This window comes from Gymnodraco acuticeps, unplaced genomic scaffold (genome assembly GCF_902827175.1).
Source record: "Gymnodraco acuticeps unplaced genomic scaffold, fGymAcu1.1, whole genome shotgun sequence".
Classification (NCBI taxonomy): domain Eukaryota; kingdom Metazoa; phylum Chordata; class Actinopteri; order Perciformes; family Bathydraconidae; genus Gymnodraco; species Gymnodraco acuticeps.
Genome location: NW_022991513.1, coordinates 588,757 through 611,629, shown reverse-complemented (window position 1 = coordinate 611,629; position 22,873 = coordinate 588,757). Strand labels below are relative to the sequence as shown.

General features: G+C 39.1%; 3 protein-coding genes across 6 annotated transcripts in view; 1 reads left to right on the top strand and 2 right to left on the bottom strand.

Moving 5' to 3' along the window:
- Positions 1 to 1,054, bottom strand: part of nfat5b (nuclear factor of activated T cells 5b) — a 41,951-nt gene extending 40,897 nt beyond the window's left edge. For both annotated transcript variants that reach the window (XM_034196911.1, XM_034196907.1), the window contains exon 1: positions 982 to 1,054. In XM_034196911.1, the coding sequence (XP_034052802.1) occupies positions 982 to 1,054 (73 nt within the window). The remainder of the gene's footprint in view (positions 1 to 981) is intronic.
- A 1,835-nt stretch (positions 1,055 to 2,889) lies between these two features.
- Positions 2,890 to 21,894, bottom strand: LOC117533328 (polycystic kidney disease protein 1-like 2). Of its 3 annotated transcripts, none has more exons than XM_034197024.1 (42): positions 21,619 to 21,894; positions 19,920 to 20,172; positions 19,130 to 19,288; positions 18,857 to 19,045; positions 18,199 to 18,309; positions 17,744 to 17,891; positions 17,395 to 17,624; positions 16,893 to 17,303; positions 16,351 to 16,478; positions 16,117 to 16,255; positions 15,208 to 15,406; positions 14,991 to 15,102; positions 14,757 to 14,898; positions 14,345 to 14,557; positions 13,787 to 13,929; positions 13,328 to 13,507; positions 13,115 to 13,252; positions 12,631 to 12,777; positions 12,427 to 12,551; positions 12,212 to 12,332; positions 11,599 to 11,727; positions 11,286 to 11,511; positions 10,941 to 11,131; positions 10,618 to 10,848; positions 10,134 to 10,235; positions 9,863 to 10,041; positions 9,630 to 9,776; positions 9,337 to 9,536; positions 8,840 to 9,066; positions 8,540 to 8,756; positions 7,762 to 8,234; positions 7,061 to 7,157; positions 6,839 to 6,979; positions 6,574 to 6,759; positions 5,635 to 5,965; positions 5,193 to 5,326; positions 4,959 to 5,086; positions 4,716 to 4,876; positions 3,830 to 4,040; positions 3,610 to 3,711; positions 3,392 to 3,523; positions 2,890 to 3,277 (listed from the first exon to the last, which is right to left on the bottom strand). In XM_034197024.1, the coding sequence occupies exons 3-42, from the start codon at positions 19,233 to 19,235 to the stop codon at positions 3,107 to 3,109; spliced, it is 7,098 nt and encodes a 2,365-aa protein (XP_034052915.1). In that variant the 5' UTR covers positions 19,236 to 19,288; positions 19,920 to 20,172; positions 21,619 to 21,894; the 3' UTR covers positions 2,890 to 3,106. The 3 variants fall into 3 exon arrangements, with proteins under 3 accessions (XP_034052915.1, XP_034052914.1, XP_034052913.1); XM_034197023.1 differs by lacking the exon at positions 21,619 to 21,894 and adding an exon at positions 21,375 to 21,474; XM_034197022.1 differs by lacking the exon at positions 21,619 to 21,894 and having other exon boundaries at positions 19,920 to 20,237.
- bola3 (bolA family member 3) lies at positions 21,402 to 22,789 on the top strand. The gene is made up of 4 exons (XM_034197025.1): positions 21,402 to 21,562; positions 21,645 to 21,774; positions 21,915 to 22,003; positions 22,215 to 22,789. Exons 1-4 carry the CDS (start codon positions 21,494 to 21,496, stop codon positions 22,278 to 22,280), a joined length of 354 nt encoding a protein of 117 aa, XP_034052916.1. The 5' UTR covers positions 21,402 to 21,493; the 3' UTR covers positions 22,281 to 22,789.
- The last annotated feature ends 84 nt before the right edge of the window (positions 22,790 to 22,873 follow it).

Sequence of the window (22,873 nt, the reverse complement as noted above, 5' to 3'; positions counted from 1 at the left end):
CATTAACAAATGTCAGTGACTTGTCATATCTTATCTTAAGAGAGAGGAAATTATCTATATTCAACAAGGTTATTGGGCAAAATCTGAATTATCTTTCAAATGAAACCCCTGATGGTAAGGCATCATCTGTGAATATAGGGAGGGTATACATTTTGAGGTAAATACAGTCAGAAAAAACACAACAACTTCGTTTAATGAAAGGAGAATACAAATAGGCTATTCTCTTTTTGTATTGTAAAAGGTTATTAGGCATTATCTGAATAATTTACAAAACTCTTGGTAGTGTGCAATATGGTGTCATAACTGTTTTTAATTAATAACAATTTTAAGTTGCTCTGTAGTAGAGTATGTATCAACATTGGTCGAAGAAATACTCAGGTCCTTTATTACTATGGTCTTAAAATACTAGGCTACTGGTAAAAGTCAGATAAAATACGGCCTGTCTCCTGAGTGTCAAAATCGTACACGTGATGCATCCTGGGATATTGGTATGTTTGGCACGATGTGACGAGCAGGAGAACTCAGCTTTCTTGGCTAATTTAGCATGCACTGAAGAATGTATCGCACCGATGGCCTATTCACATAACCCACAGAAAATAGAGTGCTTTTTAGCTGGCGGAAAAAAAGTAAACTGGTCTGACCGGTGTGCATGCAGCTGCTGAGGGCTCCAGTTTATATATATATATATAAAAACATTTTTTTTTTTTAAAAAGACACCTTCACCATGTCCCAAGAAACCTCCAAGAGTACAAGCTGAAGGACGCATTATGCATTTTTGTAGGCGCTCAAAAAGTTAAAACAACTTTTATCAGCAGGCATGTGGCAGGAGGCAGTTTATAGATGAATGACTGAGGGGGTTGAACGCCCCCCCCCCATGAACACCACCAGTGTAGTTACACACACATTCACACACATAAAATAAAGTGGGCACTTAAACTAGAGCTAAAACCCAGAAGAGAGTAATATAAAAGCTGTTCTTACCTTTTGAATACAAGGATCTGGGAGAATTCAGGTCGAGGTCCCCGCTGAAAAGGGAGATAAAGTCAGAGGGCATTGCAATCCCTCAGACTGAGGAAACCGGACACCCACAAGTCAGATAGCGTCGCTGGGCGATATTGTTGTCTCTCTGACTGCCAGAAAAACCTTCAACTTTGTGTTCAGAAAACTGTAGTGACTAAATTGATCCTGTCGCTGTGGCTGGTAGACCGTCTCTGCTGTCACTTCGCTCGTGAGTCCGCCCACGACGCGTGTTGTTGTCAGCAGACAGGGAGCTACACCCACACATCTGACGCAATACGTAAAAACCACGTCGGGATTATGTATAGGTGCAAAATAACTATGATGAAGCATCATGCATTTTAATAATCCTCATTACTTATTTAATCAGCATTTTATTTCTTAAAATAAATATATTTTTTATTATTTGAATATGTTTAGATGCATTTCCCTATGTTACCTGTTTTAAATGCAGTGATGGATAGTAACAAAGTACATTTACTCAAGTACTGTACTTAAGTACAATTTTTAATTACTTGTACTTTACCTGAGTATGCTCAGTTTATGATACTTTATACTTCTACTGTACTACATTTTAGAAATCAATATTGTACTTTTTACTTCATTACATTTATTTTACTTGTTAATAGTTACTTTTTAGGTTTAGATGATTAGCTAAAACAAAACAATCTAAATACATTATTAAATAAACGTTAGCATATATTCATAGGTTAAGATATCCAGCAGCAATATATAAAGTTATTCAAATTAGCTATATATTTACCAGTTGTGATAAAAATACATGAATAATCGGAATGGTAACCCACTAAGTCAATATACAGTTTCAGTTCTGAAATGGGCATAGGGAGTACTAGGGAGTACTTTTAATTTTTGTATTTTAAGTATATTTTGATGCCGATACTTTTGTACTTTTACTTAAGTAAGATTTTGAATGCAAGACTTTTAAAATGTTGTATTGCTCATTTTACTCAAGTAAAACATCTGTGTACTTCTTCCACCACTGTTTAGATGTAAGAGTCATAAGATTGGCATTCTATCTACCCCATATGAGATTACCTCTTTACTTTGCTTCCTTTTTAATTATATATCATGTTATTTCCTTTATTTTAACTTCACCTGCATTAACTTATTTCTCTACTTCACATCTTACTTACTTGTATAACGGTTTATTTTATTTGCAGGATGTATATGTTCTGTGCAACAACCACACATATTATCAAATGTATGTATATTTGAATATATCATTTTTCTGAATTATTGATCTGCGATGTTGTATGTCCAACACTTTTTGAATCTATGCACAGTGTCCAGCACTTTACCACATAGTGTTGCAGCTGGAATTGTATGGTCATTCAACCTTTTTTCTATTTACAGTGTATGGTCATCAAAAATCACATGCAAACAAGATCAACAACAATGGTTGATATTGGATGATAATGATAATTGGACATACAGTATGTTCCATTGCAATTAAGCGCCACAGGTACAGAAGCAACAGACTGAAATGGTAAAAGGTCATTAAACCGCACCTTCCAATACATATCAAGTGCTTAGTAATGTTTATGGTTCACAGATCTCTAGATCATATTACACATTAATATCTATTTTGACTATATACATACAGCTAAATGGTGTCTTGTTGAATCTGATAACACCTAAAGGTAGTGGCATTGTATTCCTGAACTTAAATGTTTGTATAATTTCTGTTTTAAGCAGCCACCTTTTGTTTTTGAGCGCTAGGTTGTAAGATATATCTCTTACTCATAATAGAGATTGAGCACTGGTATAGATTACTTAGATTTATTTAAATATAATGTTTCAATATATATCCATGATGGAATATTTTATGGAATAAATCATATTGTACAAGAATTTGTCACAAAACCAAAAATGCATTAGCTTAACAACATATTCTATAGGCTAAATACAGTGCCTCAGTGCATTACAAGAGGATCGTCTTCAGTTCCTACTTTTACCAGAGTGATAGATCTGCAGCAGTAGAGAGAATAACTTATAATTTGTAAACTTGCATTGGTAAATATAAAGCAGTGAATGCAAAAACTGAAGCAAAGCATTATCTACAAGCATGTCAACCATCACACATATTCCCAGAAGAAATCGTGGAGAGTCCATTTTGTGGAGCAGATGAAACTACTGGCCTCTCAGAGAGGCCGTCGCCACCTGGCTTCTTAGATTTCAGTCCAAACAAACTGAAGAGTTTCATCAACATCAGGTCCACAATCTCCTCCTCTTCGGATGGCTGGAAGAACATTGAGTAATATGCATAACTCAATCAGTATCAAGTAATTTGTAATGGATAGATTATTTGAGACTATGTGTGCAATACGACAATACGTCAGACTCAGTCAGTTACCTTGTGATGGATCTGCTCTTGAGTGAATGCCACCAGAATTACAGAGATGAACAGGTTCAGCACCACAAAGGTCATGAACACAATGCAGGAGCCGATGAGGAAAGCTCCAAGCACTGGATTATAATCCAGAACCTGCAGGATCAGAAGGAAGACATACACTGAAGAAGGTTCGGCTGTCCAAATCTGCTGTGCTACAATTATTATAGTCTCATACTGACCTCTTCATAGTTAAAAATGCCAAGCTGCAGGCTGACCATGGTCTGCGCAGAATCCATCAGAGTTCGATAGGAGTAAAGCTTCCAGCCATACATCAGGTTAGACTGAAAAAAATAAATCTGTGTGAATGAAAAGTTCTATTTCACTGATAAAACAGAAAGAAATGCAGTGGCTCCAGCTGCATGTTGATATGTTAATGTTATAGTGCGGGAAACAGCTCACAGCAATAGAGTAGGCCATGAACATGATCGTCATGACCACCAGAAAGCCTGAGATATCAGTCCAGGCTCGCTGCAGGGTGGCTGTGATCATGTGCAGCTTTGGGTTCAGTCTCAGCAGGTGCCACAGTTTGACTGTAGCCAGCAGTACCAGGAAGGCAATCAGATACCCCAGCACCGCATCCGCCTTGGCTGTCTCATGGAAACTGGCATATCTGGAGACAGTGTGGGAGAACAGAGCATTGTATTGCATTTAATATGGATTGAGGAAATAATAGCTGACAAACTAATGCACTAATATTTAGTGATAGGAATTGTAATTCTAAAGGTTCAAATGGGTATTATCACTGAGCATTTGTCAGATTATAAAAAAACTAAAATGTAGACAGCTACAAATTGTAAAATGAGCTGAGCTTTCACTAGCTTAACGGTAAATGGACTGTATTTATATAAAGCTTTATGCAGTCTTTATGACCCCTCAAAGCGCTTTACTTCTGCAAGCCATCATTCACACAGAGCACAGAGAGTGGCACTTGCTCAAGGTACAGTATCTAACATTCACAGCTACCACCTGCATAGCATATACTCTAAAAACTGTTTGCAAGCTCCTCAAATATTTCAATGCATATGTTTTATGCCTACAAAATGTTCAGGTTTTATGTCAGTGATTCCCAGTATTTATCTGAACAGAATAAAGAAAGCAAAATGATTGTGAAACAGTAAGACTGTACCCGTATTACTACTGTATTACAGAGGGGGTGTGCTGTTAACTACATGATAGACATACAAAAATGGAAATGCACATTAAATAAGCAATACTTATTGTTCATACCAATGTTAAGAGACCTTGAGTATTTACTTGCATGGATTGTGTTAAATATATTGCTTACTGGTCTTTGTTGTTCTGGTAGTAGTCCATGTCCCGGTTTCCCAGTAAAGTCCTCTTGATGAAGACGGACAGCGCGCTCCAGCTGAGGATGATGATGGCCAGCTCCAGCAGGTTCAACTTACTCTTGAGATAAGTCCATCTCTGCTGCTTCATCAGCTTTCCCTGTCAGGAGGAGAGGAGTTTATGTGAGAAGCGTTTATTATTACTATCGATGTTAGTAAACTCTAGTTATATGAGTCCATACCTGGATAAACATGTAATAGAAGATGAAGAGGAAGTAAATGGCTTCAGAGGCCATGACAAAGATGTGAAGGCCGCCGGTCGACTGGTAAAGGCGCACGCTCTGAAGCTCACTGCGAAACTGGAAAGCTCCTAGAGGAAATACAAAGAGACCGACAACATGAGTCTTAAGTCTTAAGTCTTCGTAAAGAGAGTTTCTGTGCAGCTCACAAACAGAAGCTGGACATGGACTACGTACCCAAAGCTGTGGTCTCCAGCATGAGAGTGACAATGCAGAAGAGGTTGACGTTGGCATTGTACACGGTGAACTCAACAAAGACCGCTTGAGTGTACACATCAAACCAGGTGTTGTCATAAAGGTACTGAAGGGATCTACAGAAACAACATTATTAAATTATATGATAAGGGCAAGCATGGCACAACTGAGTTGTATATAACTATCAACAAGAAAACATGTGAAATTCATTTTAGGTTAGGTAATAAATAATGCAGTTTTTCTAATTATTGTATGTCGAAAAAGCAGAAATTCCCAAGACTTGAGGAGCTTGAACTTTCAACGTTTTGACATTAGTTTAATGTCATCAACTAATTAATTTGTAGACTCATTGTTTCAGTTATCATCTGCCTGTCATTGGATTAAAGTAATTGTCAGTGTGCTCTTCATATGTCACATATTATACCTGCTGGAATTTTGTAAATCTGGCCCCAGATCCACCACAAACCCTCCTCCTCTGTAGAGCATCACATTGCCCCAGATGGGGTAGGCCCTCAGTTTTCTCTGGGACTGGTAGGTCCACGGGCTCTGAAGGTTCAGCGAGGTGTTATCCCCCTCAGAGCGGCTCCATCCTGGACCGTAGGAGCCCATGTCCTCCATCTCCCAGGAGTACAGAGCGTGACAGTCCAGCACAGACTTCTGCATGGAGGGAGCCACATGGCAGGAGTTTGGAAGCACCCTCACCTGGCGAAGACGAGCGTTACCCACCAGCTTGGAGTTTCCATCTGTGATAAATCCTGTGAAAGATTATTAGGTAATAAGAATAAAGACAGTTAATGAATGAATAAAAAACGTTTTGTATATAAAACATATTTTTATGTGTCAACGTTTAGTTTGGGTTATACTTAATCCATATTTTGAACTACACCAGGCCTTTTTACATTGTTACGATACCTTAAGACATAAATATACTGCTGACATAATGAAGTATATGTATTAGAGTAGGAAGGAACAAAGGCACATGCAAGAGTTGAAGTTCACACATTACAAATGTGTATTATATCTCATATTTGAAAATAATATTTTTACAGCAAAAAGAACAATGAGGTGATAATTGTAAATGTTCATACAGGGTTTAAGTTTAAATGTGAAATACTCAGAAATCCCTCAATACCGGCCTATTATTTCCTCGTATTTTCAATACAAGAAACAAAGCTACAGTAACATCAGGTAACCAAAGCCAAAATGAAAAAAAGGCTGATATTAGCTACGTGTATAAATACCAAATGATGACAGCCTAATCTTTTGCATGTGTTTATGTTTTAGAATAAGTCGACAAACAAAGATATGCAAATGTTAAAGGTGAATCGTTTAAATACAGTTAATAAGGTTACAACACACTCACCTGGGTACTCTCCAAACAAGTTGCTCAGCAGAGTTGTGTTGGCCCAGTCGAACACATCCCGAATGCTCATACTCTCTGAGATCCCTTTGCTGAAGCTCTGTCGAATGTGCTGGGTCAGAAAGTAAGCGTTGGGGTCCCTCTGACCGTACGCCACCAGGAGCAACATCCACATGAATCCCATGTAGGCTGCATCACAAACATCTCACATCAGCATCTTAAAACCTATTACATTGCCTCCTATATTGTTTGACAGTGGTTCTCTTACCAAGAATCTCTCTTACGAGGGCGAAGACTTTCTGTTCTTTAATCATGTTGTTTCTGATCTTCTCGATGTCAGTAGGAGGAGGCGGCTGATAGAAACTGCATGTGCTATCTCTTCTTGCTGCACGCACCGCATCGGGATCATCTAAGAGAGGGATGTTGTACTATATGTTTTTTATTCCACACAAAACAATACAAAGAACAATAAAAACTGTAAAATACGAACCTGGGTTTCTCAGATTGTCCTCTAACTGAGGCTCTCCGTACTCTTCCTGGTCCACTTTCTTCAGGACAAGAGCGAAGAAAGCAGCAAATCCAAGAACCTGTGAAGGCAGTTCAGAATGTATGACTAGATCATAATGTGTACTGTATGTATCATAAATACAATGCAGACTACAGTACATCTGTGGAGGACCCAGAAAGCCCCATTTTTATAAAGCAATTCCTTTATTGATGTTATATCTAATACAATTCCTTAAAATATATATTTGACAATTGAATAGATGTAATAGATAACATATTTTAAAACATTTCTAAAGATACTTATAAAACCCAAATATGTTTAATAAAATAAAATGATTTATCAAAGGATTTATTTATTTGTCCTTTATCAGATTTTTTTTTTTAGATTTGACTCCAATTGTCTTTTGGTTTGCTTTAATTTGACCTTTATCTCAGATCACTAAAATGTGTCTTTCACTGTTTCAGTGTTAATTTAAATGACATGAGAATATATTAAATTGATTGATTTATTAAATCATTTAATTGGCTTTAAGATTATCTGTTTTGTAACATCTCATTATCACAAAACAATCTGGTCTGTTGTTAAAACAGACCAAGCTCACTTATTGAATTACTTTTTAAACATTTGCAAAACTATCTATATTATCCTGGTTTGTTCGGATGTTCAGCTGTAATGTTGCTCACCTTCAGCGGCTGAGTAATAAAGAGACTCTCAAAGAAAGAGACCAACATGGAGATTAGCCAGCTGATGGAGCGGTCCTTCCCGTACGTCAGCCCGTACATCATGGTGAAGTATCCTGACACACCGCTGGTTGCGATCACCAGAATCCAGCCAATAAACACAAACCACCACGGCAGCCCTCCTTGGGATCGCTTCTTGGTGGAGTCTCCGTTGATGCTCTCATCAGGACTAAGGCTGCCGTCCAGCTGCTCTCCTTCCAGGTCAGATGAGGGGAGGTGGTACTCCAGGAGACCCTTCATCCCCTGAACTTGCTGCATGGCTCGGTTGAAGCTGTCTGGGTTGGGAAAGCGAGACGGACCCAGCAAACCCAGCTCCTTCTCAACATGACGCAGCTGCTTGTACAGGTACCGACTGTTGTTGCTCTTCTTCTGAACCCCTTCTGAAGTCCTCTCAGGGCTCCCACACACACTGTTTTCTGTCCATGCAAAAATATGTGTTAGTCCGTCAAGATTTCAAATGCATCATGCCAATATATGTCAACTTTTTTTATGGATAAAGAGATAGACACATTTTAACAATGCACATTCAGAGCCATTGGGTTTTTTTTAAAGAGATTTATTTGAGGTTGTTGCATTATTTTTAGATATGTGTAGATTCCTTTAGCTTTTTTAATATCCTTAATGTATTAAATGCCAAATATGTAGCCTCCAAATGGACCAGCCAGTCAAAATGTGAAACACAAGATATGAAGAAAGTTGTAAAGGTCACGTTGCTGTTTACCTTGTAGGTTAACTGCTCGTAAGCTGAGAATCATAGAGCGATCCCTTTTAGAGGCCTCAGTGTAAAAGTCTCCATCAGCACGGTTCTGCTGCCGTATGATGTCCTCCACCAGAGATAGCAGCGTGTTGATGTCCGTCTGATGTCCAGGCCGGAGCTCCAGGTGAGGCAGAGGACTCTTCATGGCCTTAGAGAGTGACTGAGCAATTCTCTTTATATCCTGATGAAGAAACCAAAAAGAAAGCACTTTAAACACTTCGGACATGGAGAACAGATGAGTAATTATGCCCTATATTACCTTACCTTGATCACAGTATCTGGTGTGATGTCCTTCAACTCTTTCTGAGGGGAAGACGTCTCTTTGGGAGAAACCCGACCAGTCTTTCCTTGTTTAGATGTGTCCGTCTTGGCGCCCTTCTCTCGAGGACGAGTGTTTCTGAAGATACTCACGATCAGGAGATTAATGGGAAACATGATGATTGAACTTTGAATGCCAATCATAACCTGTTGCCAGGTGAACTCGATGTGACCTGCAAAGTAAAGTGTTAATTTAGAAAGAGTTTGAATCGGTTTCATAAAGGATTTGATCTTCATTAGGTGTTTATTTGTTTGACTCTGGGAAGGCTATTCTACGCAATCCTGTTCTAATGTAATACCTAATGTAATACCTAATGTAGTGTTATTATTCAATGAACCTACCCTGAAAATGTTTAGACCCCCCAAGGGGCGGCATGCCTTCCATTTTAAAAACTGAATTTAAGAGCCTTGAAAGCTTTGACATTTGAGGTTTTGTAACTTACCCAGGTCCATAGTCTGCTCAGAGGGGTCAGTGGGGATGCCCCAAAACATGATGCTGGTCAGCATGGTGCACAGCAGCAGGGAAAAACAGCAGGACACTCGCTGAACACGAGTGAAAGTGCTGCAGGGAGGCCGACTAATGACAGAGAACCAGATGTGGCCGTCCCTAAAATCCTTGGCTGTCTTCATAAAGAACAGGTTACTAAAAAGATAAATGAGAAAAGTGGATTCAGAAATAATGAACCACCTCAGATTCCTTGGTAATGTGTTGAATCAGATCCATGTCCGGTCTTACCTAAACTGCTTCAAATCCATCTCGGTTGCTACTGGGAACACTTTATCAAGAGAGCACTCTCCCACATCTACAGCCAGCCAGGAGTTACACAGGAAGTGCCATTTCTGACCATTCTCCAGATCCTGCACCGTCACTTTGTTGACATACCTACATTACATACACATAATTATTGTGTGTGCCTAAAATGAAGCTTCCCATGTAATCATCACCATGTCTCATGCTCTAGGCCGTACCATGCAGGATGAGCTCCTGAGTTGTCGTGCCACAGCCTGATACTCTGCAGATCTCCAAGTGAAAAGTGTGTTGTCAGCAGGAACATGTCCCCCCCACCCCTCTCAAACACTGGCTTCTCATGGTCCGTCAGGTGGTGGGGGTCACTTTCTCCCTCTGTGCCCAGCAGGGTTATCGTCACCTACAAACAAAAATAGGTAAATGGAGTTGTCAGTATCATAAATAATGTGCAACAGAAGCACTATTTTGTTTGTGTCAACAGGCATTACTGACCTGAGAGGAGGTGGATGCACCATGCCGATGCCCTGTGCCCATATTCAGCATGTAACGATACTCTGCCAAGGGGTCATTATCCTCCAGTACTGTTATCTTGACCTGCAAGTGAGTGTGAAGTCACATTAATGAGCAAATTCAATGACAGTAGACGTGTTATACATCATCAAATGTAAGATAAATAAAACATTGAAATACATTTAAATCACAGACTTGCTATTTTAGTTATTTTAATGTGAGTGCATTTTGTAAATCAGAGCAGGTTGTTACTCTGTAGAAGAAGGTTTAATGCAAAAACCACACCCAGTTTACATAGAACTGAGATGTCTTAAAATCAGTTTTAAAGGGGTTTTCTACCATAGTGCTAATACTTTGAGAGTATAATTTTGTATGTGTAGGCAACAGAGTCTGAATTAGTCCTCCCAAATGGTCTGCCATTTCAAATCTAAAATATAAAGTGTGGAAAGTCTTTGATTAGAATCACCTTAGCTGAGTCCTGGATGTCTTTCCTGCGTGCCCACACAACCACCAAGAAATAAGCAGCAAAGATTGCCCCCACAAAACACACCACCACAGGATTGGTGGTAAATGTAGCAAACAGTTCTGCAGTACGTGAGACATCCACCAAGTTGGGCATGACAAAGAAAGAGCTGCCAAAGAAAGTTAAGTGGTTACAGAGACACTGGGTGACCAGAGGTGTGGTGAGAGGACCGACCTGCAGGAAAAACAAAAACATGGCTGTTAAACTTCAGTGATCACTTTTTAAAGATATTGGTAAAACCACTGTGGATGTGTGTTTTTTCTTACCCTGCAGCCATCTTCATTCCAAGAAGTGTCAGTTTCATTCCAGTATTTGCACTGGGCAGCGATGGAAATGACAGTGACTGTGGCGTTGATGGATGTTACGCCTGGCTCAATAATGGGCTTCATGACCAGGTAGTGCTCTCCGACTTCTCCTCCTCTGTCTTTGGGACTCAGCACCCAGGTGTATTTTTCCTCTATGTTCAAATACAGAAAACACACACACATGGAGGCACATACATATGTACATATTCAGCATATTATCTCATTATGATCTCAAATATAGATTAAAATTGTATTTAGGCAATATACTCTGCGCTGTAAAAAGTATATATGGAAGCCTAATGTTACCTTCTTTGGCATTCTCTAGAGGGAACTGGGTCTTGGCTATATAATTCTCATTATTTGGATAATCTTTAAATCCCAGGAATATCACGAAGGAGATGTTTTCCGACGGCTCCATTTTTAGCACCAGTGTAACATCCGGAGAGGGAACGTCAATTATTAATGTGCTGTAATTGGCCAGGTCTAGCACTGTGCTGTTTTCCTGCCCAACATCAAGCCTTGGTAGGAGAATCTAAAAACCAAGAAAACAAATTAGTCTGAACAATTATTCAGTCACCATGAATAAAGTAACGAAAAGCAGCTCAAAAACAAACATTACCTCTATCTCGTCGGGTAAATTCTCTACAGGAATTACAGTGCCGTTCACTCTGGTGAGAGAGACAGACCCAACAGTTCCTGTGATGTTTCCCCCCTTCCAAGAATATGGGTTTTTCTCAAAACTCATCATCTGGAAAGAGCAGGACACTGATATTTTTTCATATGTAAAACATTTCTAAGCAGACCTGATCCCACATATTGTTTATGTACACTTTCCTACAGAGAAAATGGCTCAGTCTTTTTATTTTGGTTCCACAGTTGTAGGTGTCAGTGTTATCAGATATTAATAACGTTTTTAGATACAATTCCTCTCTCCTCGACTGTATTTAGCTTTGAGAAATTTCACGTTTTGGCCCAAAAGAGTGCAAGCATTAAAGAAAAAAAGAAGATTTGTTAGGAATGCAAAATGCAATGCAAAAACCATTATGTCATTGTTTTTGAGGAACAAACCTTCATTTTTAACTGAGCCGGTCTTATGGATTCTCCCTATTAAGGAAAAGCCCCCTGCTGTCCAAATGCAGTATATACATATTTCTACCACACTTGAGTAGGGCAATAGACATAACAAATATCAGGCTATAACAGCATCTACCCTTCACACTGCACACACTCACTCTGACATCCACTGGCTCCTCTGGAGAGACAATATGAGCAGGCAGTTTGGGGAAGGAAAATCTGGAGGAGCTGTTCTTCTGGACATTTATGTCCTGCAAATTCATCTTGTCTGAAGACACTCTGTGGGAAACAGCATCAGAAATATCTTTGTTATTACAGCAAACCCTAGTTTATTTTTAAGTACTAGCTTGTTCATCTGTCAGTCATCTCTTACCTGTTTACATACACACTGATCTGACCAGATTCAATGATGGCAGGGTCTCCATTCAGCTTTTTATTATTCAGCAAAGCACTTTGAACATTTCCTATCCCAGTAAGAAGAAAATCTGAGATTTTTTTCTGTGGGAAACAAATGGTATGTTTTTTGGTATGTGGAAAAACAGATATTAAGCAATATCAGTGACAGTTTTGTTCTTACATTGGACGAAACATTCAAAATATTACTGGCTGCTTCGACTATTGGTGTAGCCGCCTGCACGACTTCTCCGTCATCTCCGTCCTCCTGATTAACACTGATGGTGTTGAGTGAGAAGCTGAGGTCTGCCAACAATGAACCTGCTTCTTCCTGAAGAGGAAGTACAGCAACAGATCAGATACAGTAGATATGTATACAACTTTTAAAAGAGATGATGGACATGTATCATACTACGATCCACACATTTATGAATGAAATGATTATCCAAACATCATAATATTACTTCTAAGTTCACTTAAGTTGAAACAGGCAGTTAAGAAATAGTCCAGAAAAGTCCAGCATCCTAAACCAAAAGTTATACATTTCTTTTTTTCTTCATTTGTTGTTGTGTGCCAGTAACTCCTTAATTTACAAAGTCTTTAAAAAAAGGACTGTCTATACTGCATTTCCATATTGATTACCAGAAATGTTATCTACTGTACTGTACTTGAGCAGCAGGTGTGAGCTCGTCCGGCCGCTGGGTGAGTCCGGCCACAGCCCTGGCCGTCACTTGCACTTCCTGAGTCGTGTTGCTGGGTGAGTCCAGCAGTACTTTGGTCATTTTTGTCAGCATTTGCTTCCTTAGCTGAAAGAAGGAGATGCTGATTAACTCTCAGTGCAACAACAACATCCATTTTCATCATCAACTGCATTCTGTTACCTCCGTCCTTGCATCCTTCTGATCTTTGTCGTCCTCTGTGTTCAGCATATCAGAAACTGAAGTGAATATTTGTCCGAGTGCCTCTCCAGAGAGAAGACCCTGCTGCTCTAAGTGACTCAGTGAATCCTCCACTGCAGACTGGAGTGCCTCCACAGACTTACTGGAGCTGCTTTTACGTACCTTGAGGAATATAAACAGTGACTGACTTTATCGGCCCGCAACTGTGAAGCTCACTGAGACAAACTCAATGACATCTTTACCTCTATTAATATCACCATTATTATTAGTTTTATTTTGACATGGACAGCACATTTCTCTTATCCTCCAATGACATACATCACACTTCACAATACTACCATCTCATCTGAGTTATGGGACTGTATCTGTATGTTTCTGTAAACTATCTGTGAAATCCCATCTTCTCTCTCTTACATTAATCATTAATGATAGATGACAAACCTGAGTGGAGACAGTTGTGGTGGCTTTCTTGTACTCATTTTTCACAGTCACCACAACAGACAGACTGTAATTGTTGTTGGTATCTCCGAGAGGCAGGAAGACAGATTTAACCTCATTTGTGTTACTGCAGCGCAGATGTTTTCCTTGAAGACAAAAGATGCCATTAAGTAAAACTGTTGTAATTAATTATCCAATATGTATATGTTTGCTCAATGACAAAAGCATTACAATTCTCCACATGTCATTATTTTCAGAGCAGAACTGTTCTTTCAAAGGTCAGCTTTTCTCATCAAGCTTTCTTCGACATTTGTTTGTATATGTGGGAGTTTTTAAAGGTACTCTGCTTTCAATAATATTTTTTGTTTATATGGTTTGATACCAAAATATATTTATTACATTGTTAAAAGAATACTCCCATCGTACAGAATATATCTCTCGAGAATCGATAAATCTGTAAACGCACAACCCAAGTTGCTCTTTTAAATGTTCCTTCATAACAGAGTTGTTTTCGTTGTTTGAACATGAATTCAATCAAGAGGCTACAGTGCACCTTCTCACCTGTGTCTGTTTTGAAGCAATACAAACAGCCTGTGGAGCAGAAAGAGCTTGCTTGGCAGGTGATGTCAAAAGCATCAAAAACAGTTCCTGACTCTGGAGATATGCTACATGATGGGGGGCTGAGCTCTGCAGGAGCATCAGTGGCAGCTGGTTCAGTTGGCTCAGGACCGGGTACTGGAAGAGTGTACTTGGCAAAACCTGGCTCATTCTGACCTGCAGAAAAAATGTATAAATACAGATTTTATAAACCAATGTACCTTCTTTCTTAAAGCAACACTTTATATTAGCTTCCCAATAGGTCATTTGTAGTTTTAAACAAAGCACTGGGTTTCAAAAGGCCCAAAAACCTTTAAAACCTACAATTTGATTTGCTGAAAAGAACCTTATGACTGACTATGGGATGTGAACGCACCATAAGCAATTACACTGATGTTGTGTGAAGTCTCCCTTGAAACCTTCAGATGTTGGCTGTGCACAACATATTCAGTGATTCCCTCCTGCCTCTCAATAGGTGGCTTTCTTCCCGCTTCAGAGTAACATGTTTCGAGGTCATCCTGAGAAAAGGTGGTCATTTATGGTCAATTTACACATTCATTTCTTATGCCACAGTTAAAAAAAATCAATTGTATTGCTGTTCCAGACTTACTGTCGCAGGTTTTGGGTCCTCAATATACCAAAATACATCTGGGCAGGTTGTCACACACCTCAGTCTGAGGCTTACATTGTCATTGACATTTAATGAAGCGCAATCATCACAACTGCAAGAATGAAAGTAAATATATGAATGCAATTTTTAGTATTTATAAAACCTGCCGAAAACCTGGAAACGTGAGCTTTTTCCTGTTATTCTTTTCCCTTTTTACCTTATGGTGACATCTTTGAATTCTTTTGGAGCCACAGTAATGCACTTTGAAGCTGATGCAAAATCAACCCATTCCCTAAACCAGGTGGTCCTCCTCACAGTTAAAGTGTAATTGAAGAAATCAAAGGGATTCGGAAGGCAATCTTTTTCAATAACATGAGTTTCATCCTTTGTTTTGTTTTTGCATTTGCAGTTTCCTTCTGTATTGAAAGAAGCAGAAGTATAGTTTTAAAATAGCACTTCAACAATGAAAAGATGACAAATATCATAAATCACACAGTATCATTGCAGCATATTATTTCCATTAAGGGAAGGAGAAAGTAACCAAATAGGACTTCACCAATAACTGCAATCTCTGAAACTACCATACCATTAACCATGCAATACCTGTGTGATACAGTGTGTGCGTTTAAATGATGGTGTCCTAGCTATTTGGAGGTTCTGTGTTAGTTGTAAACATGTAAACATCAGATCCTGGCTTAAAAAAACCTGGATAAAAAGGTGTCTTGGTTAGGCTAAACCACAATTGCTAGTTAAGTGCGATAACATAAACCAGAAACATCTTTGAATCCAGAAGAAATGGCAGGTTTCTGATTATTTAGTTAATTAAAGAATGTAAGAATGATTTATACTGAAATGAAACTGAAAGTCTGACACCAGAAAGGCATAAATTAAAGTAAAAGTTGAATACTGATGACGACAATTTGTATTGGCACTTACATGATCACATGAGCCAAATTTAGCTGGGTAAAATTGCCATCGGGGACCACACAGCCACACACTTTAATTATGGTTCAACTATCATTTAATATTAGCCAAGTCAGAATCAGAATCAGAAACGGTTTATTGCCAGATAGGTTAACACGAGGAATTTGACTTGGTGAAGTGGTTGAACAATGGTCATACTTACTACATTTCCATTCAAATGTCAGTCCTTTGCTGGACAATGATTCAGTTCCAGTCGCACTCAGTGTGACACTCTGAGAGTAGTCAACCACAGTGTCCGGAGCAGCAGTTATTTTCAAATCATTTGTACTCACACTACCTGTCTGTAAATTAAAACAGAGTCAGAGTCATTGTGCTGTCACAGAAACACTTTAAACATATGCATATATTAATATTGTTTAATAACAATGTCCTATACCCCGTTTTCTTGTTTATCTGGGGTGGAGTCAGAATAATTCAGGCATGCCCGGACAATGTTCTCCAAGTTCACTTCCACATCAGAATCAGAGAAGGCATTCATGGCTCGTACCTTCACCTTCAACAGCCCTTCAGCAAAATAGTTTTTAGTTAAAAGCATTGAATATATGGTTTATTGCTTTCATTTAACTCTCACTCTACCAACATGTTGGACTACTGTACTAACTGGGGACAACAATTATAAGAAACAACCACCATAGCATAATGTTAATTCTTTTTTTTCAAAGCGTTAGCAATTATGAAGTTAATGTGATCCAAGCAGTTTCAATTGGATACTTTTAACTTCCTCTATCCCATGAAAACGCACTAATAAAACAGAAACAGAAAACATTGATATCAAGTCATTAGGAACAAGTTAATTCACGGAGTCATTGAAAGTTGGAATGAAAGAATAAATCAGCTGTAAGATATGAAAAAATATATAGTCATAGGTTAATTATCATACAGCTGATTTATACAAGCTGTACTGTAAGTAGCATCTACCTTCGAGTGGGCTGGTGAACGTATAAGCGTGTAAGCTGCCATTGAGCATGTCTCTTGTCTCGGAGAGCGTGTCCCTGGCTCCAGTCAGAGTGAAGAGCAGCTCCACAGGGGCTCCTCGCTCCACCGAAACACCAATGATGAGATCAGTAGAGTCAGGACACTCGTCGTCCTCTGCTATCACTGAGGCCTGCAGGCCTTCAATGGGCTCGAGCAGACACAGCCCCAGATCAGTGGTCAGTGCGTGGGCTGTGACCCTGTTAGAGGCAGTCAGAGTCAGGTTGTGGCAGCCCGGTCCAAGCTTCTCCACCAAACCTGCACTCAGCGTCATGTTGTGGGGTTCCATCCCTCTCTCTGCTGACGAGTTTGCAACCAGATGGCCTTCATGTTGGATTGAGTAGGAAACATTTGTACCTATTTACAGGGGGAAAAGGGGATCAATTTATTCTGCATTCTGGTGATTTATCAGAGCATTTATCCCCTACACAGTGTTAGACAGACTCACCCGCTGTCACTATCACCTGGATCTTCACAGGCCTGCCATTGAGAGCGTTGCATTTAGTGCCATCTGTTGACATATTTCTGCTAAAGCACTTAATGACACCAACATCTTTAACAGGCTCCTGAATGGTTATCGCTTTTTGAGCTGTAACACGGTAATCTTTGGTAGTGCACTCCACAACGACCATGAAAACACCAGGTCGGTTGAATGTATGCATCACAGTGCTCTCCATCCTACAAGACAGGTAAAGTATAAGCACAAATACAGTTAAATGCACCTATAAAGTTAATGAATACAAATATTGAATATCTTTTTATTTATATTTATCTGGTTTAATGCAAGTCTTGCTCACTCTTCTGGGCTGTATGGATCAATATTGTGGCCATCTCCAGCATTCAGTGTGCATGTGAGGTTTCCCTGAAAGGGATGAAGGAGCCACTTCACAGTGATGGGGACATTATCAAAGACGGCCGCCAGCTTGCTCAACAACAAGTGAAGCCCTGAGAGAAAATCACATTGTTAAATTGTACCATGAAACATTGCTTCAGAAAAGCGTGTCCACATATCACAAGCCTGACATTTTAACCACTAGTATGGGGTCAACACCTGTTGTTTCAGTAAAACAGCGCAGGACACTTACATTGACTCTGCTAAAAACACCAGCGAGGCAATTATTTGAAATGTATTGGTAGGTTATAGGGCTAAAGCTAGGCTTATGTTATTGAATTTGCTCCTTCTAATAATGATCATAAGTCATAGTTAAGAGATATAAAGTGTAGTCTTTGTATAGTAGACGTAAAATCTGACCATGTTTGCAGGTGTACTCTACAGATAGGTAACTTCCCAGCGCAGGACATGGTTCACCAAAAGAGCTCAGATCCACTGGAGCCTGGCACGCCTGCAGTCCTTGGCAATTAGCTGGAATGACACATAAATGAATGAAATTAAAATGTTTTGCAGATTATCTTTCAATCATACTTATTTAGAGGGCTTGAAAATATTGTTTTGGTAGGTAAACATGACACTTGTAATGTTCATCTTATGAAATGTAAATAAACATACATGTGTAGTGATGGATTTACAACAGTGAAAGACACCCATTTTTTGCATCGTAATTGCATGAAGTCCTCCAGCATAAGTAATCCTAGACTGATATAAATCTGAATGTAAATATACTTTAAAGTCCATGTTTTCAGCGCCTAGGGGGGGATTTGCCTAATATCTTTTCTCTTGAGTGTAATCCTTTAGTCTGCACTCACACGGCAATGATCGCTTTTGTGTTTGACACAAAACATGAAACAAAAACATAATTTATGGAGATTTTCTTATAGCCGCTTTAACAAAGCCCAAAATGTTCCCATAGCTGCCTTCCATCACATGTGTTTGCAGAGCAGAAAAAAAGGCCAGTTCCCACATTTATAATTCATGTTAAGGAAAATAAATACTTTTATGTCATTTATAATACCTTTTACCGAATCCGTCACATCTATCCAGCTGCACTCTTCCTGGGAGGATGTGGGTGAGGCAGCAGGGTTTAATCTGCAGTAGTGAATTGTTTTTCGACCATAGAAGCTGTCATCTATCTCTACAAGTTGACCCGAACCACATTGTACTGTTGCATTCTGCCCATCACAGGCAATAGATCTCCCAGAATCTAACGAAAGAAAGAAGACATTTTAAGGGAGCAAACAAAACATGAGTATAATACTATTTTGTTGATTTACTTATGATTGTATACCAAACTGGCAAATGAAGTTGAGTTCTTGGCTGCAGTTTCCTGCCGCTTCCCACTGAAAACCTGACTGTTTTAGGATATGTCCACAGGCTGCATCTGCATCTGGCATGTTCACCCAGTTACTATAGCTGACATCTGAGCCATCCAGCCAGGCAAGGGAACCTGGGAAAGAAAGAAAATACCATTTGATTTGATAAATAAACTGTTTTTGATTTAGCTATTTAGGCTCAAATGCTGTAAAATATGTTATCCCCACAGATGTTTAACACATGGTTGTTTCCCTTATCTGTACCTATTGTTAAGGTAATTGTTACGATGCAATTTAGGGATCGTAAAACAACCAAGCAATAGATTGAGCCGTTGACAGGATGAATGAGGGGGAAAGGATATAAAGACACATTTGTAAATCAGACCACTTGACAGCCAGCCTTTTGAAACGTTTAAATGAATGACGAACATATACACCATATGTACACCAGCTGCAGGAGGGAGATATCAGAATGTGTCTTCTAACAAATGTCAGTAACACATTACAGATCTATACAATGGACATGCCAGCTGACCAATGAGATAGCAGCAGAGGTGGTAATCTTCATTACTGACATTATTCGATACAATCATTGATCACAGAGATTCAAATGTGTTGTTCAGTAACAAGTATTTAAAAATAGTAGTTAGAGAAACTGAAGATTTAAAAAAAAAGAAAAGAAGTATATTAAAAAATGTATATAATGTCATTAGAAGCCATGCAGTACCAACGTTTGTCCCCCCTCACTCCCTAATGCTCTCTCACCATCGGTGGCAGCAGAGTCGATCGTGAGGTTTGGAGCGGCAGGTGCCAGCCCGAGCCACCATTCCTTCTCCGGGTCCAGGTGCTTCTGGAGGAACTGCTGGGTTTCATCATTTAGGATGAAGGCTAGGTGTCCTCCGCCTCGCTCACACCACCCCTGGGAGCTGAGGAAGGATCGCTGCAGACCCACAAACTCATAGCATGAGCCGTCAAAGCCCTCCTGGGATTCTGGGCAGGATAGAGCTTCTGTATCCTCCTGAGCATAGCAAGTGATGAAGAGTAGCATTAAAGTCAGAGTGGGGAAACTGGTGCTTTCCATCTCTGCACCCTTGCACTGCTCAGACTCGTTGGCAACATCATGTCTTTAAAGGGTACTGACGTCACCAGTTGGCACTTTGGGTTGATTTGTGACATTACAATTGCTTCCTTACTGGCTGTCCAGCTTTGTGATGCTCCCATTATTCTTGTGTGTAAACAAGGCTCAGACCTGTATTGAAAGGGGGCCAAAGCTCCCTGTCAACAGTCACTGATTACTTCTCTGCCTCCATTAATGTAGGGCTCCACAACCTGCAGAGGGAGATAAGCTTCTCTTTCAGACCTGATCCTAACATAAAAATGTCAACCTGACGTTTAAAGGAAGCCATGGGTTTCAATAGCCTGATGTGTTAGTAGTGATGTGTAAAATGGTAAGGTATTAGCCTTAACTTTTACATGGTGTTAAATTATTAACTTAAACAAATATACACAAATGTGTTAAAATATAAACGTTCTCCTCAATGGAAGATTAGTAGAGCATTTGCATGGCAGACAGAAACAGCTGTTATTAATGACATATCAACAACTGCATTTGATTTAGGTATGCCAGCTGCAATGTTCTGGGACAGATGTTTTCCCAGAAGACATTTTGAAAAGAAATGGCAGGAAAAGCAAAGGTGTAAATTAAAAAATATTATTGCTGATTTGACAACAGTTTCAGCTTACCAGAACAAAATTCTAAGTGTGTTTTATCTCATATGATAACTGAAATTCTTTGCAGAGAAAGATATACATTTAAATTATTATAAGATAAAGTTTTAATAGCCTACTAGCACTTTTGTCTCCAATGTGCTTATTTCAGAGATCATTAGATTCCATATACACAATTGTAATTGGATTATTTATGAATATTTAGAGTTAACCTGAATATTTGTATATGACATGTCAAGAATAACATTTCAATGTTAAGCCTTTTAATGGCTCATAATGATACACTGTCTATGAAACAGAAAACTATTATGTGATTAGAAAGGATTAACATTTTCCAAAATTATTTTAAAAAAAAAGAAAAAACAATATAATATACATATTTTAGAGGGTTTTAATTGTAATGAAATGTTAGTGAGTCCAAATTATATTATTGTGTATAATCAAACATCTCTGAGCATTTTTTTTGAAGGTTTTAATCTCAAACCGACTCACCCGGATGTCTGACGTCATAATTGTGAGACGATGCTCTCTCCGAGGAGGACATGACTTTTTGAATAAACACAGTAGATTTAATAAACGTCCCGGGATTATACTGACGCTATATCTTTAAAATGTTGGCCCTTAAACGGAACTTGAGCGGAACTATGCTCTCTGCTCTGCGGGTGTTTCACACTAACCAAGTAAATACACTTCTCTGCAGTTTAGACCTGTTATGTTGACGTAGCTCGTCGCTCACCCTCGTTTGTTCTCCTGCCTCCACAGGTTTTTGTTGTGTCCGGCCATGTGCAGCAGAGATGTGTTTCCACACAGACAGACGGAGAGGCCCGGATCGTTAACATACTGAAGGAGAAGTTTCCATCGGCCGCATCGCTTAAAGTTGTGGATATATCAGGTAAACACACACCTGTCACGTGACTGGCTGCACGTTTCTGCCTGAACCCTATTCCAAATGTTTAAGTTAATTTTTGTGTAGACATGTGTACAACATACTGAAATGAAAGTGTTGTTTGTGTGATCTCGTGCTGTTTTTAGGTGGTTGTGGGGCCATGTATGAGATCCATATAGAGTCGAGTGAGTTCATAGGAAAAAGGACCATCCAACAACACAAATTAGTCAATGAGGTAAATTATAAAAAATAACATCAGCCCTTGTGACATATTATGCAGTCCGATATTTGTTGTATCTTTGACTCTTGTGCATATCTGTCTGTCAACAATGCCCTTGAAGTTCTCAAGAGTATCCTTTGACCTTGGTGGACATTGAAGTTGATTGAAGTTTATACTTGTGCTTGTTGCATGTTACTCATCAGCTGTTGTGTTTTGTTCTCCACAGGCCCTTAAGGAAGAGATTCAAGGAATGCATGGACTGCGAATATTCACTGATGTTCCAAAACATTAGAGAAAGTCCTTTCCACTGTTGACCTCTTCCTTTGTTCATCAACTGTATACCAAGTGTGCTATTTTAGAGGATATTGTGTATAAGTGAAATCTATAATAATGTTTAATGTGTGCAAGGAAGCAGAGGGGCTGTCACACATTAAGAATGTGACATTTGTAATATATCAGATTACACAAAATCATCCTTTTTTAAGATTGCTATCTTCTACTCTCAAGATAATTATATAAAACTCTTGAATGCTACAGAACGCACAAAACAACTTGATCAAATACTTGTAAGATGTGAAGTAATGTAGGTTTCTGTGTCTTATCAGGGTTGATAATATTGATGGTGTGATGATAAGTATGGAAACAAGTATAAATATAATCGTTCCAAGCATTAAAGAGTTACTACAGACCCTTTTTTTTAGCAGTATTTTCCGATGTTAAATTGAAAAGAACTGATCATTGAATTGTACATAGACATTGTATCCACACACAACATAATAAAAGCAGCAGCTTTCCTCCAAACACTTATTCCTTTTATTATATTTGCAAAGGTTATAGACGCTGCATACGATAATCAGACACATCTCTTTAAGCAGTAAACAAAGA

What these genes read in the sequence shown, in the direction of transcription:
- LOC117533328 (XM_034197022.1), bottom strand. Translation starts at nt 20,235, where the DNA reads ATGGAAAGCACCAGTTTCCCCACTCTGACTTTAATGCTACTCTTCATC. An exon ending in AGAGTACACCTGCAAACATG is followed by an intron (nt 17,892 to 18,198) that starts GTCAGATTTTAC and finishes ATTTTCTCTCAG; the next exon opens with GGCTTCACTTGTTGTTGAGC. An exon ending in GCTGGAGACCACAGCTTTGG is followed by an intron (nt 5,087 to 5,192) that starts GTACGTAGTCCA and finishes TATTTCCTCTAG; the next exon opens with GAGCTTTCCAGTTTCGCAGT.
- bola3 (XM_034197025.1), top strand. Translation starts at nt 21,494, where the DNA reads ATGTTGGCCCTTAAACGGAACTTGAGCGGAACTATGCTCTCTGCTCTG. An exon ending in GGGTGTTTCACACTAACCAA is followed by an intron (nt 21,563 to 21,644) that starts GTAAATACACTT and finishes CTGCCTCCACAG; the next exon opens with GTTTTTGTTGTGTCCGGCCA. An exon ending in TAAAGTTGTGGATATATCAG is followed by an intron (nt 21,775 to 21,914) that starts GTAAACACACAC and finishes TGCTGTTTTTAG; the next exon opens with GTGGTTGTGGGGCCATGTAT.